The 22305-nt window shown below is 36.2% G+C and overlaps 1 protein-coding gene across 1 annotated transcript; it reads left to right on the top strand.

Moving 5' to 3' along the window:
- Positions 1-1326: 1326 nt before the first annotated feature.
- KLRK1 (killer cell lectin like receptor K1) lies at positions 1327-16631 on the top strand. Its single transcript, XM_019039314.3, has 7 exons — positions 1327-1427; positions 3190-3297; positions 10436-10528; positions 10746-10781; positions 11516-11667; positions 11985-12088; positions 16484-16631. Exons 1-7 carry the CDS (start codon positions 1388-1390, stop codon positions 16599-16601), a joined length of 651 nt encoding a protein of 216 aa, XP_018894859.1. The 5' UTR covers positions 1327-1387; the 3' UTR covers positions 16602-16631.
- The last annotated feature ends 5674 nt before the right edge of the window (positions 16632-22305 follow it).

Below are 22305 nucleotides of genomic sequence, written 5' to 3'. Positions count from 1 at the left end.
TTATCCAGCAATGGGTGGTCTTAACTCTTTTACCAAATTAACAATATTTTTGTAGTGATAAGGCGGAAGTACTGTGGTTTATGTTTTTCCACAGGAAGATGAGATTATAATATTTGTCACATCTTTCTCAAAGATAGAAATTCACTAAGTATCTCCACTTTCAATTCTAGATCAGGAACTGAGGACATATCTAAATTTTCTAGTTTTATAGAAGGCTTTTATCCACAAGAATCAAGATCTTCCCTCTCTGAGCAGGTGTGTGTATGTGTGTATGTGAGTGTGTTTATTATTCAAGATATGAGAAATTATATTTCAACCTCAAAAAAATAAAAATATTTACACTATAAGGTAATTCTAATTGTTTCTTAGATGCTTGAATAGAACTCCTGAGGATACGGAATGCTTATCATTTCTGATGTATATTCTATCACTGTATCTGATGATAGGTAATTAGGATATACTTATTGAAGAATCAGAAGTTGTAATATTACTATAAGAAGAAGCCTTGTCTCTAAGCAAAACTAGAAAAATGAATCTTTACATTTAGGATGAGAAGAATTGAGATTCAATTTAAATTCTCAAATTTTTGAGTTTTCTGATGTTGTAGGGGGCACTTACCTTTGATACACATCTTTACATGCAAGGTGAAACAAGTTATATCTGTGCTTTCCAACTATCATAATCAAATATGAAATAGCTTTTATTTTTGAAATCTAAGCACTATGCTTATTTATTAAATGGTTTTTTCTGGAAGCTCTGCTATGCATTGCTAAGATGTTACTATATAAACATGTGAGATTAGTTTTGTTAATGATGATGGTGATGATAATTTGTTGATGATGATGATATGGGCACGTTGGATTAAAATGCACTAGAAAAGGACATTCAACAAAAGTGCATACAACTTACCTGAGTTTAGCTTGCAGAAAGAAAACTAAATTATTGCCAGACAAAATAAACAACTAGAAACACTTGATCTTAGCTAAAAGGCCAAGAAGCAATAAACGACTATAAACAGAAAACTGTGTGTGTTGTTATCTAATATCAGTAACGTACAATATTGGTATTAAATATCTCAATGTAGGTGAATTAATATATCCATTATATTTCTATGACATTTTGAAGTAACTGGCGATTATTTTACAATCAAGAGAAATGTATAAAATTGATTTTGCCTGGCTTTATGTGAATTGTCATTTCTATTCTTTTCTGAAAGGGATGCACAGGGGAAAAGTTTCTGCATTTTACTTTTCTATTCAAAATATTTTATCTCACCACGGGAAAGAGAACAAAAAACAAATGGCCACTTTTATTTTATTCAGGAATCCTTTGTGCATTGAAGACTTTAGATTCCTCTCTGCGGTAGACGTGCACTTATAATTATTTGATGGGGTGGATTCGTGGTCGGAGGTCTCGACACAGCTGGGGTATGTTTTTACCACATAAGTGTGTAGTTTTGTTTTTATACAATTTTAAGATACCAAGAATTTCATACAAGCATATAAGGCATAGGCAAGCAATTTACTCTGATTCTTTTCATGTTCTATTTATGTTGATTTCATGTTATGTTCATATTGTATTTTAAATCAAGTCTTCCAAAACTTAAAAACTTTTTTCCCTTTATTTTATTAACTATATTATGGTAAAGTCACTCACAACTTGGGACAGCTTGAAATAGTGAAATAGATGTGGAGTCAGACTTGAATTTTACTCAAACTTTTACCGCTCTCTAGATTTGAAGGGTCAATTTGCAACCTCTGTGTAGTTTAGTTTAGTTTCTTTTTCTATCAAATACAGGCATGAAACATTCCATATTTATCTTAGATTTGTGTAATATTCAAATCAACTGACATGTATTTTGAAGCACTTTTTATCCTAAAGGTGTTTATAAATTTATAACTTATTCACAGTTGGTAACATTATATTAAATAAGCTTTATGATTTTGGCAATCTCTAGCATTCAATTTCTTCATCCATAAAGTGATACCTACTCTCTTTACTCCATATGTAAAATAACTGAGTTAGGTATTACATGCGCAAACAATGTCTAATTTTACCTATAAAATATAATTCATATTATCATTTAATTTATAAAAGGCTTTTGTACAACAAACCCCCGTGACATGAATTTATATATGTAACAAACCTTCGCATGCACCCCTGAACCAAAAATAAAAGTTTAAAAAAGGCTTTTAAGTAAATAGTAATCATCAGTAAATAATTAATATTTCAAGAGAGCAAAATGATTCTCTAGGTATTTTGTTCAGAGGCAAGATTATCTGTCTTTGTTCTAAATCATTAGACCCCACTATTTTAGCCTATGTATGTCCTTCATTATAAAGAAAATTAGACGGCTGGGCACAGTGGCTCATGCCTATAATCCCAGAAATTTGGGAGGCTGAGGTGAGTAGATCACCTGTGGTCAGGAGTTCGAGACCAGCCTGGCCAATATGGTGAAACCCCGTCTGTACTAAAAATACAAAAATTAGCCAGGTATGGTGGCACAAGCCTGTAATCCCAGCTACTCAAGTGGCTGAGGCAGGAGAATCGCTTGAACCCAGGAGGCGGCGGTTGCAGTGAGCCAAGATCACGCCATTGCACTCCATCTCAAAAAAAAAAAAAAGAAAAGAAGAAAATTAGACACACTGCTATTTACTAAAAGCTTACTAAATGATTGATGTTATTGATGCTAAGTTCATTATATTTTTATTTTATTTTTAAAATACCCATACTGGATTGTGATAGTATCCTTTTCTTTTTTATTTCTTTCGTCTTTTGCAAATTAGGAAAACTGGGATGCAAAAACTAGGTTATTTGTGAAGTTATCAAGTTTGTATATGTGGATCTGTGATTTAAATACATGTCTTTCTCCCTACATCTGCCTTTTCACTACACTAAGTCCCTTTCTGGTAATGTTAGGTTTCATTATACATTACGAATTAACTAATTTTAATAGTATATAGGATTTTGCTAAGGGTACTTCGCATGGCATAAATATAGTTTTATTTATATAGTAAAGTGTAAACATAATAATGTAGTAATATAAAACAAAAGTAAGTTCATGTTGTACTTTAAAAAGGATAGTCAGGGGAAGTACATAGATGGAAATGGCAAGCTGAATTTTTAAAATTTATGCCCCAAATGGCAGAAAGGCCATGACTCATATAAGCCTGAATTCTTTTTCTCTAGAGATGAGTGAATTTCATAATTATAACTTGGATCTGAAAAAGAGTGATTTTTCAACACGATGGCAAAAGCAAAGATGTCCAGTAGTCAAAAGCAAATGTAGAGAAAATGGTAAGTCCTATGTTCCATTTGTCTACTCTCAGTATATTGAAATGAATCTTGGAAACTATGTGATTAAATGAATGGCAATCATTCAGTTGACTTTATCTTCTTGAGGAAAGCAGGAATAACATGAACTCTAATGTAATATTAAAATATATAATAAAATTATGGTATTAAAAGCTATTGAGTTTAGAATATTGTCACGCCCTAAAAAATGATGAGTTTATTATCATGATAATATAATCGAGGCAGGAGTTTCTAAGAGATCACTGAAAAGAAAACTAAATAGAAATGAAAAAGAGAAGAGAAAAGATATATTAAAAACCCTCCAGAGATATGTTCCTAAACATTATAGAAGTGGTAGCTTGATTATTGTTTATAGAATTGTTTCTGAGTTCAGTGAAGAAGATATATTCTCCAATGTCTTTTTTCAAAGCAGAATACTATTGATAATAGACCTTTATATAGTTTGTATGAAAAGGAAAACAACAGATGACCCTCACCTATCAATTTTGATTAAAAACTAAGAAATAAATTATTAACAAATAGCATCACTTTACAAGAATTAATTTAAGGAACGCAAAGTGCTATATGTAAAAATCCCTTTTTGGATTAAAATATTCAATTGTTACCAAAATTTAAAACACACATGCCCTTTCACTCAACAATTATCATTGTGGGAATTTATCCCAGAGAGAGACTCAAAAATATGCACAGATGGGTATGAAATGTATCATTATTTCTCATAGCAAGACCTAAGAAACAATTTAAATATCCACTGGAAAAAAAATTGAAAGTCCGTCAAAAATTAGATCTGTCCAGAGTTGTCAGTGAAATACAATGCAGCTATTTATAAATTTGGTATCCTTATACGCCATGAGGACAATCACCAGGATATTGTCTTAGGTAAAAAAAAAAAAAATTCATAGGATATTTTGTGTATTATAGTTTCTTTAAAATGTATTTTTAATATGTAGTTAAAGGGAACGGTAATTTTTGTTTATTTTTAGTTGGCATGTAATAATTATACGTATTTATGGGATACAGTGATATTTCCATTCAACTATACAATGTCTAATGACCAAATCAAGGTAATTAGCATATCCATCACCTCAAACATTTGTCACTTCTTTGTGTTGGGAACATTCAAAACCTTCTCTTCTAGCTATCTGAAAATATACAATAAATTACTCTTAACTGTACTCTCCCTGTAGTGCTATAGAACACTAGAAAAATCCCGCATGTAGCTGTAATTTTGTATCCATTAACCAACCTCTCCCAATCTTCTCCTCCCCCCTATTCTTTCTAGCCTTAAATAACGACAATTCTACTCTCTACTTCTATGAGCTAAAAGTTTGCATCTCTTACATATGAGTGAGAACATTTGGTATTTATCTTTCCATGCCTGATTTACTCTACTTAACATTATGCACTTCTGACTCATCCATGTTGGTGCAAATAATAGGATTTCATTCTTTTCATTCTTTTTTTTATGACTGAATGGTATTCCTGTGTGTGTGCGTGTAAATATATATATATGTATATATGTGTGAATATATATATATATATATATATACACATACATTTTGTTTAGCCATTCATCTGTTAAGGGGCACAGGTTGATTCCATATCTTGGCTATTGTGAATAATGCTGCAATAAACATGGGGGTGCAGACATTACTTCAATATACTGATTTCCTTTCCATTGGAGAAAGACTGAGATTGCTGAATCATATGGTAGTTATATTTTTAGTTTGTTAGGGGACCTCCATACTGTTTCCATAATGGCTATACTAATTTACATTCCCACCAAAATTATATAAACATTAGCCTTTCCCTGCATCCTCACTGTCATTTGTTATTTTTTGTCTTTTTAAGTAATATCCAACTAGGGTGAGATGACATTCATTGTGGTTTCGATTTTCATCTTCTTGATGATGAATGATGTTCAACTTTCAAAAAATATATCCGTGGCTATTTGTATATCTTCTCAGAAATATCTATTCAGATCCTTTGCTAATTTTCAAGTCAGTTTTTGTTGTTGTTGTTGCTGTTGAGTTGTTTGAATTCCTTGTATATGCTGGATATTGGTCTCTTGTCAGAGGAATAGTTGGCGAGTATTTTCTCTCATTCTACAAGTTGTCTCTTCACTCTGTCAATTGTTTCCTATGCAGTAGAGAAGTGTTTTAGTTTGATACAGTCTCATTTGTTTCTTTTTGCTTTTGTTGCCTGTACTTTTGAAGTCTTACACATAAAATATTTGCCTAGACTAATGTCCTGTTGTGTTTCTCTTATCTCTTCTAGTAGTGTTATAGATTCAGTTCTTATATTTAAGTCATTAATCCATTTTGAGTTGATTTTTGTATATGGTGTGAGATGAGGGTCTAATTTCATTCCTCTATGTGGATATCCAGTTTTTTCAGCTCCGTTTATTGAAGAGGCTGTCCTTTCCCAGTGTATGTTATTGGTGCCTTTCTGGAAAAATCAGTTGGCTGTAAATACATGGATTTATTCCTGGGTTGTCTATTCTGTTTTATTGGTCTAGGTGTCTATTTTTATACCAATGCCATACTGTTTTGGTTATTGTAGTTTTGTCGTATATATTGAAGTCAGGTAACGTGATGCCACCGGTTTTCTTCATTTTTATTCAAGATTGCTTTGGCTATTCAGTCTTTTGTGGTACCACACAAATTTTAAGATATTTTTTCTATTTCTATAGAGAATGTTACTGGTATTGTGATAGGAATTGCACTGAATCTGTAGATTGCTTTGAGTCATACAATTACTTTAACAATATTCTTTCAGTCTATGAACATGATATGTCTTTCCATTTTTTGCATCCTCTTTGGTTGCATTCATCAGTATTTTATAGTTTTCATTGTAGAGGTCTTTCACTTGTGTGATTAAATTTATTCCAGGGTATTTTATTATTTGTAGGTATTACAAATGGAATTGACTTCTTGATTTATTTTTCATCCAGTTATTGGTGTATAGAAACACTACTGATTTTTGTATGCAGATTTTTGTATCCTGAAACTTTACTGAATTTATTTGTTCAAAGGCATGTTGTTTAATTTTCATGTATCTATGCAGTTTCCAAAGTTCCTTTTGTTATCAATTTCTAGTTTTATTCCATTGTTGTCAGAAAATTTACTTGATATAATATTGACTTTTGGAAATGTTTTGAGACTTATCACCTAGCATATGGTCTATCCTGATGAATGTTCCATGTGCTGATAAGAAGAATGTGTGTTTTACAGCAATTGGATGAAATGTTCTGTACATTTCGTTAGGTTCATTAGGTCTATATTATAGTTTTACTCTGATGTTTCTTTTATGATTTTCTGCCTGAACGATCTGTCCATTGCTTAAAATGTGTTGTTGAACTCCCCTACCCTTATTGTATTTGTCTATTTCTCCCTTCAGATCTATTAATATTTACTTAATATATCTGAATGCTGTAGTATTGGGTGCATATGTATATGTATAAATACTATATTTTATTGCTGAAGTGACCCATTGTCATTATATAATGGTCTTCTTTGACTCTTTTTTACTCTTTTTGACTTAAAGTCTATTTTATCTAAGTATAGCTATGCCTGCTCTTTACTGGTTTTCATTTTCATGAAATGTCTGTTTTCATCCCTATACTGTCAGTCTATGTGTGTTTTTACGAGCAAAGTGGGTTTCTTGTAGGCAATATATTGTTTGGTTTTTTGTTTTTAATCCATTCAGTCACTCTATGTCTTTTACTTGGAGAATGTAGCACCCTTGCATTTAGTATTATTATTGGTATGTAAGAACTTACTATTGCCATTTTGTTCCTTGTTTTCTAGTAGTTTTTTAAGTCTTCCTTTCTTCCTGTCTTCCTTTGTAATTAAGTTGCTTTCTCTGGCAGTGTATTTTAATTCCTTGATTTTCATTTTAGTGTATCTATTATAGGTTTTTGTTCTGTGGTTACTATGAGACTTACAAGGACATCTTATAGCTATAGCAATTATTTTATACTGATGACAGCTTAACTTTGATCACAAAGCAAAGAAAAACAAAACAAAAAAAGAAAAAACTAAACAACTCTACACTTTAACTCCATCTCCTCTCACATGTTGACTTATGTTTGTATGGATTTACATCATTTTATATTGACTGTCTCTTAACAAATTGTAATTACTATTATTTTGATAGATTTGTCTTTTCATCTTTATAAGATCTGAGTGGTTGAGGCACCACAATTACAGTATTAGAATATTCTGAATTTGTCTGTGTACTTACTTTTATCAGTGAGTTTTATACATTCAAATGTTTTCTTATTGCACATTTGTGTTCTTTTTTTTCTGACTGAAAAAACTCTCTTTAGCATATCACATAAGACAGGTCTGGTGGTAATGAATTCACTCAACTTGTTTGCCTGAGAAATACTTTTTCTCTCCATCATGTCGATAGTTTTGCTGGGTACGGTATCTCAGTTGGCATTTTGTTTTCCTTGGGTCTTTGAATATGTCACCCCACTTCCTCTTGGCCTATAAAGTTTCTGCTAATAAGTCTGCTAACAGATGTGTTGAAGCTTCTTTATATTTATTTTGCTTTTTAAATTTTGCTTCCTTTAAAATTCTCACTTTGTCTCGAGCTTTGAACATTTAAATTTTATATGTCTTGTGGTAACCTTATTTGGGTTGAATCTGCTTGCTAATCTTTGACCTTCCTGTATTTGGTTATTCATATCTTTCTCTGGGTTTGGAAAGTTTTCTGTTTGTCCACAGCCTCCCAGACCAGTGCTGTGCCAGGACTTGCCCAAGGGCCATGGTTGCTATGGCCTGCAACCACTGAAATTTTCTTGGGACCAAGGCCACTTTAGTCAGCTGGTGATAAAGTGGGCTGAGACTAAGGTTCCTCCGGCCTAAGCAGTGGATTCACCTCTGGCCCACGGTGGGTCAAAATGCTCCCCATATGAGCACTGGTTTGGAATCAAGGGCCATGGGGTCTCTGTCTTTTGCTGTGTTCCAATGTGGTGGGGCCAGGTCTAAGTTCCGACACAAAGTCCCACACTCTTATTTCCATTTCCCAAGCAGGCAGTTTTTCTCTAAGCACTGCACTATCTGGGTTTGGAAGAGAGGCGTTTAGGCAAGGCAAGACCATCTTTTCTTACTTCTTTAATGTGTTTTTTCTTGTTATCATGTTAAAATCAGGGTACTGTGATAGCGCACCTAATTTCTTGAATTCTTTTGAAGGTATTTTCTTGCATGGATAGTTATTTAATTTGATGTTTCTGTGAGAAGATAATCACTAAAGGGTTCTTCACAGCCAGCTTGCTCTTCTGCCATTTTCTTAATTGTTTTCTGATATACCTGTTGTTTTGCCTACCCACCCATTGATTTTTTTCTCCTCTATCATTATTTATCTTTGTGGTTTGGTGGTTCTCTGTAGCAATAATGTTTGATTCCTTTCTCTTTCTTATTTGTGTATCTGCTCTACCAACCAGTTTTATACTTTTGTGTATTTTTATGATGATAGATATTGTCCTTTTGCTTCCAGATATAGGACTCCCTTAAGCATCTCTTGTGGGGCTAGTCTAGTGGTGATGAATTCCCTCAGTTTTTGCTTGTCTGGAAGAGTATTTCTCCTTTATTTCTAAAGGATAGTTTCGCTTAATACAGTATTCTTGTTTGGGAGGAGGTATTTTTTTTTTTGGCATTTTGAATATATCATCCCATGCTCTTCTGGCCTGCTGCTGGAGAAAGTGGGATTGCTGGCAGTGGTGGCACTGGGCCCCAAGCGAGTGGCTCTGGGAATCTGCGGGGGCACATGCACGACTCTCTCTATGCTGAGGACAGACTCTGTGCTTGGCTGCATCTCCTGTTCACTGGGCATAGGGCTCTGTATGGGCTTGATGCAAGGGTCATGACTACAGCTTTGGTTGGGATCACCTGGTGTTGCTATGCTGCAGTCCTCTAGGTGGATTTGGTGGAATGTCAGCAGGGCCCCAGGGATGTGAAGATGCATAAGCTATTGGGCCCCAAACATGCGAAGATAAAGGAACTATTAGGCCCCAGGGCAGAGTGTACTTTGGTGGTGGCTACACTCTCAAAATGGTGCAGTGCTGCTGCAGCCTGTGTTCCAGAGAAGAGGAGGGACCCCAGTGTGAATTCCCACTCTGGAATAATGCAGTTATGTGGATGTCAGTCAACTCCCTATACTGGACTCAGGGATCGTGAGGAATGTGGAGCTCTCCTATACCTAGGATAGCAGGTATTTATAATGGGAATGTGGACTGCTGGGGAGCTGTTTACCTTTTCTCCTCAATGGAGAGTCCCTCTTGGCTCCAAGCTGATCCGTGTCACCTGCTTCTCTTCCCTTTCTATGCTATCGCCCTGAGCATCTGTGCCTCAGAGAGACTTGGTCACTTTCTTGCTGAATTCCAGCCTTCTCCCTTCAACACTCTATTCAATGTGTGGTTATCTACTTGTTTTGGTCCTTTGTGGAAGTGAGTGCTGGGTGCCTGTAGTTAGCCATCTTGATGATGCTTCCTCCTTCTTTATGTTTATTATTGTATCTGCATAAAAATAATAAATCACGGCCGGGTGCGGTGGATCACGCCTGTAATCCCAGCACTTTGGGAGGCCGAGGCGGGCGGATCACGAGGTCAGGAGATCGAGACCGTCCTGGCTAACACGGTGAAACCCTATCTCTACTAAAAATACAAAAAATTAGCTGGGCGTGGTGGCAGGCACCTGTAGTCCCAGCTACTCGGGAGGGTGAGGCAGGAGAATGGCGTGAACCCGGGAGGTGGAGCTTGCAGTGAGCCGAGATCGCGCCACTGCACTCCAGCCTGGGCGACAGAGCGAGACTCCGTCTCAAAAAAAAAAAAAAAAAACAAACAAACAATAACAACAAAAAAAATCATAAGCATAATTTACTCTAGGGATGACTGGGGAACTTGTAGAGAAGTATAGAAGGAAATATTACATTGTTGTACTCTAGTTTTTTATCATTTGCGAGGTATTTATGTTCTGTTCTGGGAAAATTATTAAGGCAGAAAAAGGATCAATACCACCTTCTCATTAAAAAAACTCTAATATTTATATTAAATACAAAGATACCCAAACCCTTTATGCTTCTTTCTCTGATCTGTGTCTTTTTTCTTTGACAGCATCTCCATTTTTTTTCTGCTGCTTCATCGCTGTAGCCATGGGAATCCGTTTCATTATTATGGTAACGATATGGAGTGCTGTATTCCTAAACTGTAAGTGACAACAGAGAAGTAGATTGCAACATTGTCAATTTAACAGTGCTAATGTATTACTTTTGTTAGTATTCATAAACACAGACACATAAACTAGAAATATTAAATGTATCTTTGTCACATTTTTGCTATTAGTCCAGAAATTTGTAAACTATATTTGCTTATACTATAAGTTACTAACAATACAAACTTTTAATACTTATGGTTATTTTAATAGCATTATTCAACCAAGAAGTTCAAATTCCCTTGACCGGTAAGTGAATTTTTAAAATATTTTAGATCATATATTATATGTATCTACCTACATTATTGTGTAGACATGTATTCCATGATTAAAAAAGGAAAAAGTAATTAATTCTAGTCTGTAATACACTATGGCTTCTGTTTTCCTTTTAACAATGAGGGAATACTTGTAAAAAGTAGAGGCTACTTAGGTTTGACATCATCTTTCTCTCTCTCTCTCTTTTTTTTTTTTTTTGAGATGGAGTCTCACTCTGTCACCCAGGCTGGAGTGCAGTGGGGTGATCTCAGCACAGTGCAACCTTCGCCTCCCGGTTTCAAGCAATTCTCATGCCTCAGCCTCCCAAGTACCTGGGACTGCAACCTCTACCTCCTGGGTTCAAGCAATTCTCCTGCCTCAGCTTCCAAGTAGCTGGGACTGCAGGCATGAGCCACCACACCCGGCTAATTTTTGTATTTTTAGTAGAGGCAGGGTTTCACCGTGTTGGCCAGGCTGGTATCAAACTTCTAACCTCAAGTGAGTCGCCTGCCTTGGCCTCCCAAAGTGCTAGGTTTACAGGCATGAGACACCACGCCCAGCCTGGCTTCTCTCTATGAAAATGTAGAGATATGCCTTTGGTTATGACTGTAATAATTTAATAAACTGAAATTTTAGAGTTGGAGTGAGAAAGACATTTAATTTGTCTAGACAAAATCTGCTATAATGGTTCAGATGTGTAGAATTAATAATATATTCTCCTTTTCCAGAAAGTTACTGTGGCCCGTGTCCTAAAAACTGGATATGTTATAAAAATAACTGCTACCAATTTTTTAATGAGAGTAAAAACTGGTATGAGAGCCAGGCTTCTTGTATGTCTCAAAATGCCAGCCTTCTGAAAGTATACAGCAAAGAGGACCAGGTTGAGTATTTATTTTAATTTCCCATCCTATATTTAATCCTAACATCTGAGACAACTCACTGGAATATGAACCTAGAACATATAAGGGACGCTGTGACTTGGTTATTCTAATACCAACCCTAAATCTTTCTTCATTGAAAATAACAAAGCACAGAAATTGTAGGTATCATGTATGTGTGCTCAGATGAGATTATGCCAGTTAGTGGACAGAATGCATTTTTTTACAAGTGTGAGAACAGATGAAATGGTTATGGTCTTGCGTTTACTAAAATTATCAACACTGATTTTACTTATAGTTTATTTGTGGTTTCAAACAGGATTTACTTAAACTGGTGAAGTCATATCACTGGATGGGACTAGTACACATTCCAACAAATGGATCTTGGCAGTGGGAAGATGGCTCCATTCTCTCACCCAACCTGTAAGTCTCTGACCCAATGAGTCTCTTCTTTTTAATTTTTTTCCTAAGCTTTCCCTGTAATAATTCTAATCACTCATCTCACATAATCCCAGGACATTTGCACATTCTAATAGATTTAGTAAAAAGTGCTTAGGCCCTAAATTTGGGAGAAACTTGTATTAGTTGTAGAGCAGCCAACACAAATACTACTAGTAAGTAATACAAATTGTTTACTATATGGTAAGTACTGTGGAAGGCAGGTCTAATATTATGTTCGTTTTACAGATAAAGAGACAGAAACAGAGAGGTTAAATATTACATACATTTCTTTTTGAATTTATTACCAGACATGTTGAGATATAATTAACATATAATAAATTGCACATATATAAAGTATACAATTTGATAAGTCTCGAGAACTATATGAGCCCATGAAAACATAAAGAACATCAAGATAGTTAACATATAAATTACCTGGAAAACATTCTCTAAGCATGCACCTTTGTGATTTCTCCTCTGTGTCCCTACGTCCTTACCTCTTTCTCTTTCCAGTCAATCAGTTTTCTGTCACTTTAGATTAGTTTGCAATTCATAGAATTTAATATAAATGAAGTCCTACAATATATATCATTTGCAATGTCTTATTTTCACTTAGAAAAGTTATCTTGAGATTCAGCCATCTCATTGCATGAGTAAAGAGTTAATTTCCTTTTATCTCTTCATTTATTGATGTATATTTAGGTAATTCCCAGTTATTGATCATTACAAATAATACTACTTGCTAATAATATTTGTGTACAAGTATTTGTATCATATTAATGAAATCTTTCTTTTCCTTAACATAAACACCTAGAAACAAAATGGCTGAATCATATAAGTATATACTTAACTTTTTTTAAAGTGCCACACTGTTATCCAAAGTGGTGATGATATTTTACAAATTTTACTTTCTACCTAGCAGTATGTAAGAGAAAATCTGACAGAGAAGTTGCTTCACATCCTAGTCAACACTTGTTTTGATCAGCCTCTTAAATTTTATACTGGCTGGGCACAGTGGTTTATGCCTATAATCCCAGCACTTTGGGTGGCCCCCTCATATTTTGAGATACTATTTTTTTGTTTCCATTCAGTTAAAAATAGTTTCTCAATTGTCTTTTGCATTCTTTGATTCATTGATTATTTACATGTGTCATTTAGTTTTCAACATTTGTGAATTTTTCAGACATTTTTATTATTGATTTCTAATTTAATTTCATTTTCATTAGAGAATTATTTTGTATAATTTAAAACTTAAATTTATTGACATCAGTGTTATGGACTAGACTATAGTGTGTTTTTAAAAATGTTTTAGGTGTATTTGATCAGAAATGTTTATTCTGCTGTTTTCTATGTATTCTATGTGATAACCTTTGAAATACAAAGTTTTGTAACATGGCTGGTAGAAACAGGCAAAATACTAGACCCTATGTTAGCACTAAGTATTGTTTACTCTAAATCTTTTCAGACAGTTCTTTCTCCATCCTGGAGTAGTTTTTTACACACATGCATTAGTAAGTACTCTGCTGAATATTCAAAGGTGACCTTCTGCATATCTTTACATTTCTTTATTTCTTCAAATCTCTTATCTCCATTTCTGTGTCCTGTGAACTACAGCTTGGTCTTTCTGGATTCTGAAGTGTCCCATGTCTGTAGTTTTTATAGCCTGCTGTTTTACCCACTTGATTGCACAGAGCAATTCAGCACACCCAGACTAAGTGACAACATCTTAATGTTCACTGATCTTATGAATATAGTTGTAATTCTCCAGATTAATGCTAGAGTATTCAAGAAAGGTCATTTCTACCACTTGAAAGATCTGACCTGTCACTACACTGTTCAGTAATTTCTTCATTCAGCTACAACGATCAGGAATGAAACCTAAGCATTTTGTCACTACTGCTTTTCCTTTTTTCAGTCTCATAATATCACAAATATTGCAGAAGTCCTCTAGATTGTAAATATTATAATTCTTTATTTCAAGGGGACTTTAGATATTTGAATTTCCAATTCTTCAATGTAATAAAAAGTCAACAATATCAATGTTAAAATTAGGTTAATTAGGTGCTTCCTGTCTGTCAGACACAGATTTAAGCACTTAAATGTATCCTTTCATTAAATATACTTAACAATCCTGTATACAGGTGTTATTTTAACCTAACTATAATGGTATAGAACAGAATCTTAACATGTTAAATAACTCACTTAAGTTACAAAATGAATAATTGTTGCAATGAGGACTCAAATATATATATTTCTGGCTCTGGAGCCAGACTTACTATTAAATGACTAAAAAAGTGCTCTTTTCGCTGATTTTTAAATTTACTTTGCTACTTTAATGATTAATTGGCAATGATCAATGCACAACCTTTTACTCTCATGTGTTATTTTCAATTTTCCCCTTGTGTTTATTGTAGCAAGAACTCCCTACCTTCCTTCCTTATTATCTATTTGTAATTTGGAAGCCCCAGTATACCTTAGAATTGATTCAGGATGGCCTCATTTATGTATGGCTTGAGAGTTTTTTAACAGAAAAAACATTGATTCTCTAAAAAATAAGAGTTTATATCATAGTTTCTCAATATTTTCCTATTTTCTCAATATTTTCCTATCTACAAGGACAAAATTTTTTTTCAGAAGCAAAACAACTAGCGTACTAACTTTCTGTTTATGCATGTAGTAAATATTGGTTGATTACTGCACAATTTCCAGGAATTATGCAGAGATAACTACAGAGATGAGTAGAATAAAACTCATTTTAGAGCTTCAAACTCTAGTCAGAGATGTAGTTACAAACAAATAATCCAGTGTAGTTAGGTACTCTGGCAGAAGTGTAATGAAAGTAGTATGAAAAAACAGAGAAAGAAATCGAAGGAACACACAGACAAAGTGATACTAAAAAGAATGAGGCCGGGTGCAGTGGCTCACGCCTGTGATCCCAGCACTTTGGGAGGACCTGAGGTCAGGAGTTCAAGTCCAGCTTGGCCAACGTGGTGAAACCTCATCTTTACTAAAAATACAAAAATTAGCCAGATGTGGTGGCAAGTGCCTGTAACCCCAGCTACTCCTGAGGCTGAGGGGCAGGAGAATTGCTTGAACCCAGGAGGTGGAGGTTGCAGTGAGCCGAGATTGCGCCACTGCACTCCAGCCTGGGTGACAAGAGCAAAACACTGTCAAAAAAAAAAAAAGAGAAGAAAGAAAGAAAAAAAGAACAAGACTCTAATGTAGACTGAACCTAGTAAGAGCAGTTATTAAAAAATCTAGGCTGGGGCCGGGTGCAGTGGCTCACACCTGTAATCCCAGCACTTTGGGAGGCCGAGGTGGGTGTATTGCGTTAGGTCAGGAGTTTATAACCAGCCTGGCAACGTAGTGAAACACCATCTCTACTAAAAATACAAAAATTAGCCGGATGTGGTGGCACATGCCTGTAATCCCAGCTACTTACGAAACTGACACAGCAGAATCACTTGAACTTGGGAGGCAGAGTTTGCAGTGAGCCGAGATTGAACCAGTGCACTCCAGCCTTGGCAGCGGAGCAAGATTCTGTCTAAAAACAAAGAAACAAACAACAAAACAAAAACTCTTTAAGAATAGTTTTCTCCCTACAGTGGCCGATTGTTCAGTTACAGAACAGAGGTCATTACATTGTCTTTTTAAATAGGGATAGCATCAGACCATAATCTTTTTATTTTTTTGGCAATTTTACATTGAAGTGACATCCTCACTCTTTCTTGAGCTTTCTATTTCCCATCTCTTATGAAAGAAAACAAAGTATCATTATTAATCATATAACTCCAAAAGATTAAAGATGCCAGAGTAAAACACATATATATAGAAATCTCCACATGGAATGCCTAAACATATGCACACACACACACTTATACACACTTGTGAATGTGTGTATATATGTATTAGAAGACTTGAAATTTTATTTTCATTTCCTTACCAAGTAAAATTGCATATATCTGAAGAAAATGTTTTATTTTTCCACAAAACACAGTATCAAATTCTAAATTGAACACTGAATTTATTTATTTCTCACTTAAATATTTGTTTTAAAATAAACATTCTAAAGTTTTCATTTAACTTGGGTATACATATGAAGAGATTTTAGACTTCAGAATTGGCTAGTTTCTGATGTATGATAAAAAGAGTGGTGCATTATTTATAATTTTTATTTTTATTATCTGAGTTGGCTATATTTTGTTTATGAATTAGGACCAGGCATGGTCCATAATCTCCTAAAATGGTATTAAGTTCCTGTATTTGAAGTTCAATAGGTATGATTCATTTTTATTTTCCCGCGTTAATAAAATAATGTATGTTATTTTCCCGCGTTAATAAAATCATGTATGTAATTTGTAATTGTCTCTCCTCTAGACTAACAATAATTGAAATGCAGAAGGGAGACTGTGCACTCTATGCCTCGAGCTTTAAAGGCTATATAGAAAACTGTTCAACTCCAAATACATACATCTGCATGCAAAGGACTGTGTAAAGATGATCAGCCATGTCAATAAAAGCCAGGAACAGAGAAGAGATTACACCAGCGGTAACACTGCCAACTGAGACTAAAGGAAACAAACAAAAACAGGACAAAATGACCAAAGACTGTCAGATTTCTTAGACTCCACAGGACCAAACCATAGAACAATTTCACTGCAAACATGCATGATTCTCCAAGACAAAAGAAGAGAGATCCTAAAGGCAATTCAGATATCCCCAAGGCTGCCTCTCCCACCACAAGCCCAGAGTGGATGGGCTGGGGGAGGGGTGCTGTTTTAATTTCTAAAGGTAGGACCAACACCCAGGGGATCAGTGAAGGAAGAGAAGGCCAGCAGATCACTGAGAGTGCAACCCCAACCTCCACAGGAAATTGCCTCATGGGCAGGGCCACAGCAGAGAGACACAGCATGGGCAGTGCCTTCCCTGCCTGTGGGGGTCATGCTGCCACTTTTAATGGGTCCTCCACCCAACAGGGTCAGGGAGGTGGTGCTGCCCCAGTGGGCCATGATTATCTTAAAGGCATTATTCTCCAGCCTTAAGATCTTAGGACATTTCCTTTGCTATGATTTGTACTTGCTTGAGTCCCATGACTGTTTCTCTTCCTCTCTTTCTTCCTTTTGGAATAGTAATATCCATCCTATGTTTGTCCCACTATTGTATTTTGGAAGCACATAACTTGTTTGGTTTCACAGGTTCACAGTTAAGAAGGAATTTTGCCTCTGAATAAATAGAATCTTGAGTCTCATGCATATCTTGTTTGATGATATTTAGATAAGACTTTGGACTTTAGACTTTACAATTGATTCCGTAAAAAGCTAAGACTTGGGGTTATTAGAATGGAATTGTTTGAAATGCTTGTTCCCCGGTGTCATAAAGAAATAGGACTTGAACATAAATTTATTTAGTAAGGCCATTTTTTACTTCCTGCAGAAAGGGTACACTCACTAGCAGTTCTGCCATGAGAGTACACCGAACAAAGGAGACAGGGTCATTTATAACCTGACACGTCCACACTACTGCTGCGTCTGGTTTCCACTGGCTGGAACGGGACCTCACATTCTGTATTTGTCCCGATTGGCTAGCAACTTAGAACTTTTTAAAAGAGGCAAAGGTAGAGGAGAACAAAGGAAGGAGGAAGTAACTTGTGGAATGCTGAGAAAGGTAAAAACACTTTTAAATAAGGAAGAGGAACAGGCTATGACCTAACGCTTGCTTGGACTAGTATAAGCATGCCAGGGCAAATATTTAGGAGCACAGGTCTTTGAATAAATTTTGCTTCTAAGAGAAGTTACTGTTTATTTCTAATTAGATGGGGAGGAAAGTCTTTGAAGAGGAACCTCTACTTTACTTTTTACAATATTCCCCCTTTTTTTATTTCATAATTCCTCCTCAGTCTTGTTTAATATGTTTTGACTTAATTCTTTGTCCTTCTAAGAGAGGTAATTTTTTTTTTAATAGGGTGGAGGATAGTTAGGAGTTAACTCTGTAAGAGCAGCAGAGACAAGTTTTTGTATAAAACTTTGAAGGCAGGGCATAATATAATAGTCTACAAGAATAAGTACACCAATAGTAGTAAGGGCAAACGAGGTGAGAATTGAAGTTAAATTTTTTTTTAATTTATGGTTACCTACCAGACCAACATGGATTTAAATTTTGCAGCTATTTGATTTTTGTGCTTTAAACTTATTTGGCACTTCTCACGGACCTTAATAACATTTATGTAAACCTGAGGATTAAAGGACTCAAGGAGTTTCCTTTGGCCTGCGGTGTTTTGTTTTTACCTTTTTAGATTGACGAAATGCCAGCGTGAAGCGGATAGCCAATTGGATTAGAGCACAAGTACTGCTCCAGTTATTTGGCCGAGTGTCCAGTAAAGGTCTTCCACAGTACCACTATACATTTGCTTGGGGATGGCTAAGCATGGACTGATGGGCAAGCTCTTGGAAAGGCTTGGGCTTCTTGTATCCTTTTATGCTTTCAAGGAACGCCAAATTTTCCTCCTGCCATGAGAGGCACAAAGTGAACTTGGCATTTAGAGGTGGAAGCTGGATTGCCCTCGGAGGCTGACCCGCAGGGTGCTGAATTTCAGGAAACAGCAGAGAGAGCTCAGTATGATGGATTATCCCAAGCAATGGGATTTTGAAAAAAAGCCACCATACACTCCATATCTGGACGACAAGGAGATCATCCAAGTGGAAAGGAGATAATCTGGGCCTCTGGCCTACCGTGTGTACAAGCGTAATAATCGCTTTTATTTAAAGTGTGAATGGATTAAATAATCCAGGAATTTGCATCTTGATATTTTGTCTTGATGGCTAAGGTCTGTCTTAGATCTCTTATTTTTACAATAGACACCCTAGTTTTATTAGATGTAGGAGCAACTGGTGTGGGATCTAGAACTGAGGCTACTGAAGAAGGGGGAGATGGGGGAAACATCCATATTTTAAAAATACCTAGGGGGTCTTTTCCATTTATGTCAATCCCCATACCACAGAAGCGACTAAGGGCAGGTCTAGAGTTAGTTAAGGTGGAGGTGGTGATAAACAGAAGGACAGGGTTACATTGATAAGGCTGACAGTGAGAAGGGGTAGTCCTTTTAGTGAAATAGATGAGGGGTTTTAGATTTGCACAAACCTTTTTTGTGGAAGTCCAACTTTGCTCCTGGGTAGTTTAAGGGATGTGGTCCCATTTACTACAAGGTTGCCAGCCTGTAGGAGCAGAAAATCAGCATCTTGGCTGCAGGTCATTACAGCAATGACTGCTAGGGGTACCTGTGTCAATTAGAGGGCTGGGACATAAATATTTGTGTGAAAAGGCTAGCTGTTGTTGATATTTTACATTTCCACAAGGTATGACAGAGCAAGAGTTAAAGGCAATGGTCTGAGGTGAGTCAGACTTAGTTACATTAATAACAACGGAGCTAGTAACAAAATAAGGAAAGGAAAGGAAGCGATATAGAAGGTATATGAAAATTAAGCTTTCTTTAACTTTAACTTAGTAGGGCTTAATCCTAGTACAGTAACCCATGATTCTGAGAGGAAGATGTTTTCTTGACTCGAGTATGGTGGGACCATTTTTTTCTTGGCTGTGCGGACGGCAGTCTCAGTGGTTAATAGCATAAAATAGGGTTCTTCCCAGGCTGGCTTGAGTTTTTTTTTTCTTTCTATCTTTCGATAAGGATGTGTTTTTCAGGCTGGTGCTGGTGTACTGGAAATTCTAGGGGTGCTACCTGTGCTAAAAGACTTTTAGCTCCAAGGGAAGGGAAAGTGGAAGATATATTAAATATATAATTTCTGCTGCATATCCTGGGGCTTGAGGCCTCATGGTTATGCCCCTTGCTCTATTCCTGCTCAGCGCTGCCCAGGAGACACTGTGGCCCTGCCACCTCTTAATGTTTGGCCTTCTTATGGCCTTCACCACCCTGCACTCTGTGGCCTTGGGGATGAGGGTCCTTGTGACTTACCGGGTTGCCTTTAGGCCTTAAGAAAGCCAAACACCATTTTATATTTGACAATGTTTTTGTATGATTTTATACCAGATAAGTTAAATTTTACCATTATATTAATGTGCTATTGATGTTCAACTTAATTTTAATAAAATCTTGTAGACATTATTTATCCAATTTTAATGTCTAACTATAAGGTAAGACTTTTATAGATTCTTTAACTTTTTATAATTTTTGTTAAAGAGCAGGTTAGTGCTTTAAGAAAAATCTATAGTGATTTTATTGTAATATCCAGTTCACAGAAAAACTGGATGATACCCCTTTAACTTTAGCCAATATGTTAACACACAGAATTTCCTTTACAATTAACATTTTAAAACTTGCTTAAATCTTTAAAACAGAAAAAAATGTTTAGCCTTTAATGTAGGTAAAAATCCGTATTCTTATGCCTCCTTATAATCCTGTTATTAAAAGTATTTTTTTTACATACCTTGTACATAAACTGTTTTTTTTTTAATAATTTTACATTCAGGAGGCCTGTTTTTCAGTTATACAATATTTTTTGCATAAATTCCCTTTTATAGCTTTTCTTATGACTTTCACAGACAATCTTCAGCATGTCTTAACTTTCTGCCTTCCTTTTTCACTATTTTTCTAGTTTCACTCTCTGTATCTTCCTTTGATTTCTGTCTCTTCCAGTTTCTCTCTTACTTACTCTTTCCCTCTATTTCTCTCTCTCTCATTTGTGCTCTATTTTCCTCTCTCTCTCTCTCTGTCATCCTGTTTCCCTTTCTTTTCCCAAGTTCTGCTCCTGCTGCGAGCCCTGCTGGGCCATGGCACGGGCCCCGCCCCCACGCACACGCGGCTGTCTGTTTCTCCTGTGTTTTTTATTTTTTATTTTTCCTGATTTCCCTTTTTATATTTTTTCCTTTCTTTTTACACTTAGTTTCTCTGGCTGGGTGGGTGGGATTTGTGGGATTTGCCCGGCTGTAGTCTGGGCCCCAGGCAGTCACCGGCCCAGAGGATTGGCAGATGCCTGCCGCAAATTGCAAGAATTATGCCCTTTCACCTCCTCTGCTCTCGGCACCAGTCCCCAAGCTCTTTGGGGAGAGGGACTTACCCCTTGGCGTGCCTGCCTGGCTGTTTGGCTCTGTGCTTGCTGTTTTTGCTTTCTTTCCCTCTGACTTCCTCTCCTAGTTTTTTTCTTTTCTGCTGGTCTTTCTTTTTTCTCCACCTATAGCAGGATTGATAAGGAATCAGGAACACCAAGGGGTTGAGGAGGATTTTTATTATTTAGGTGCACTGGCCCAGTTGGATTAACATCCAAATGACTGAGCCCTGAACAAAGAGTCAAGTTATCTTTTAAGTATTTTGTCTGTGGGGGAAGATTTGTGCAGGGGGAAGCATATTACAGAAGCAAGAAACAAAGACAGTTATTCAATTGAGACATACATTACATTGTTTCCTACTTTTCAAGGAAAAGCATGTTTTATGACTTGAGTTTATCTGTCTAGTGACCTTGCAGCTGCACAGCTAGAGAAACAGGGTCTTCACAATGCCTGGGAAAGGGAGAGAGAAGGCTCACTAGCCACAGAAAAACAGGCAGTTAATTTTTAAAGGACTCCAGTTCTTTCTCTTCCTCAGGGGGAATTGGGTTTTCTTACATACAACTGAGTTTTTGCTTACACATTCTTTAATTTCTTTTAATTCCTGTTCCATTCCCCCCTTTGGTGCTTTTTATAACAAATGTGTTAACAGAAAGCACCACTATTTGCCACGTCTTCGTGGAGCTGAGCTGCTGCTTCTACCAGCAGCGACTGATATCTAGTTAATGCCATCATCTGCATGGTAGTGTATCAGGCCACTATTGCCTCCATAGTTGACTGAATACTTCTAATAAACAGGGGTAAAAGGCAAGGGAGGATGAGGCAGATGCCAAGAATAACCAAGAACCCACCAATGAGGCTTTTGAATCCTCTAAAGGCTGAGAACCATCCTCCCAACAAGGAATCCGGGGACCACCCAGACCAAGTCTGAACTGGAATATGGGCCAATGTGCGCATTCTAGCTGTGATTTCCATGACAGCTCAACCATTATCATCTATTTCTAGGCAACAGTTGGTTAAATTAAATTTTCCACATGCTCCTCCTTCTGAGGCTAAGAGGTAATCTAAAGCCAATCTATTTTGATATATAGCATTCCTCATTTCTGTTGTTGTATTTTTTTCCATGTGTGTTCCTTGGCGGAACT

Source organism: Gorilla gorilla, chromosome 10 (genome assembly GCF_029281585.2).
Source record: "Gorilla gorilla gorilla isolate KB3781 chromosome 10, NHGRI_mGorGor1-v2.1_pri, whole genome shotgun sequence".
In the NCBI taxonomy this organism is placed as follows: domain Eukaryota; kingdom Metazoa; phylum Chordata; class Mammalia; order Primates; family Hominidae; genus Gorilla; species Gorilla gorilla.
The sequence above is the reverse complement of the archived record's forward strand: the minus strand, read 5'-3'. Positions and strand labels throughout refer to the sequence as shown.

What these genes read in the sequence shown, in the direction of transcription:
- KLRK1 (XM_019039314.3), top strand. Translation starts at nt 1,388, where the DNA reads ATGGGGTGGATTCGTGGTCGGAGGTCTCGACACAGCTGGG. An exon ending in AAGCAAATGTAGAGAAAATG is followed by an intron (nt 3,298 to 10,435) that starts GTAAGTCCTATG and finishes TTTCTTTGACAG; the next exon opens with CATCTCCATTTTTTTTCTGC. An exon ending in GAGTGCTGTATTCCTAAACT is followed by an intron (nt 10,529 to 10,745) that starts GTAAGTGACAAC and finishes TTATTTTAATAG; the next exon opens with CATTATTCAACCAAGAAGTT.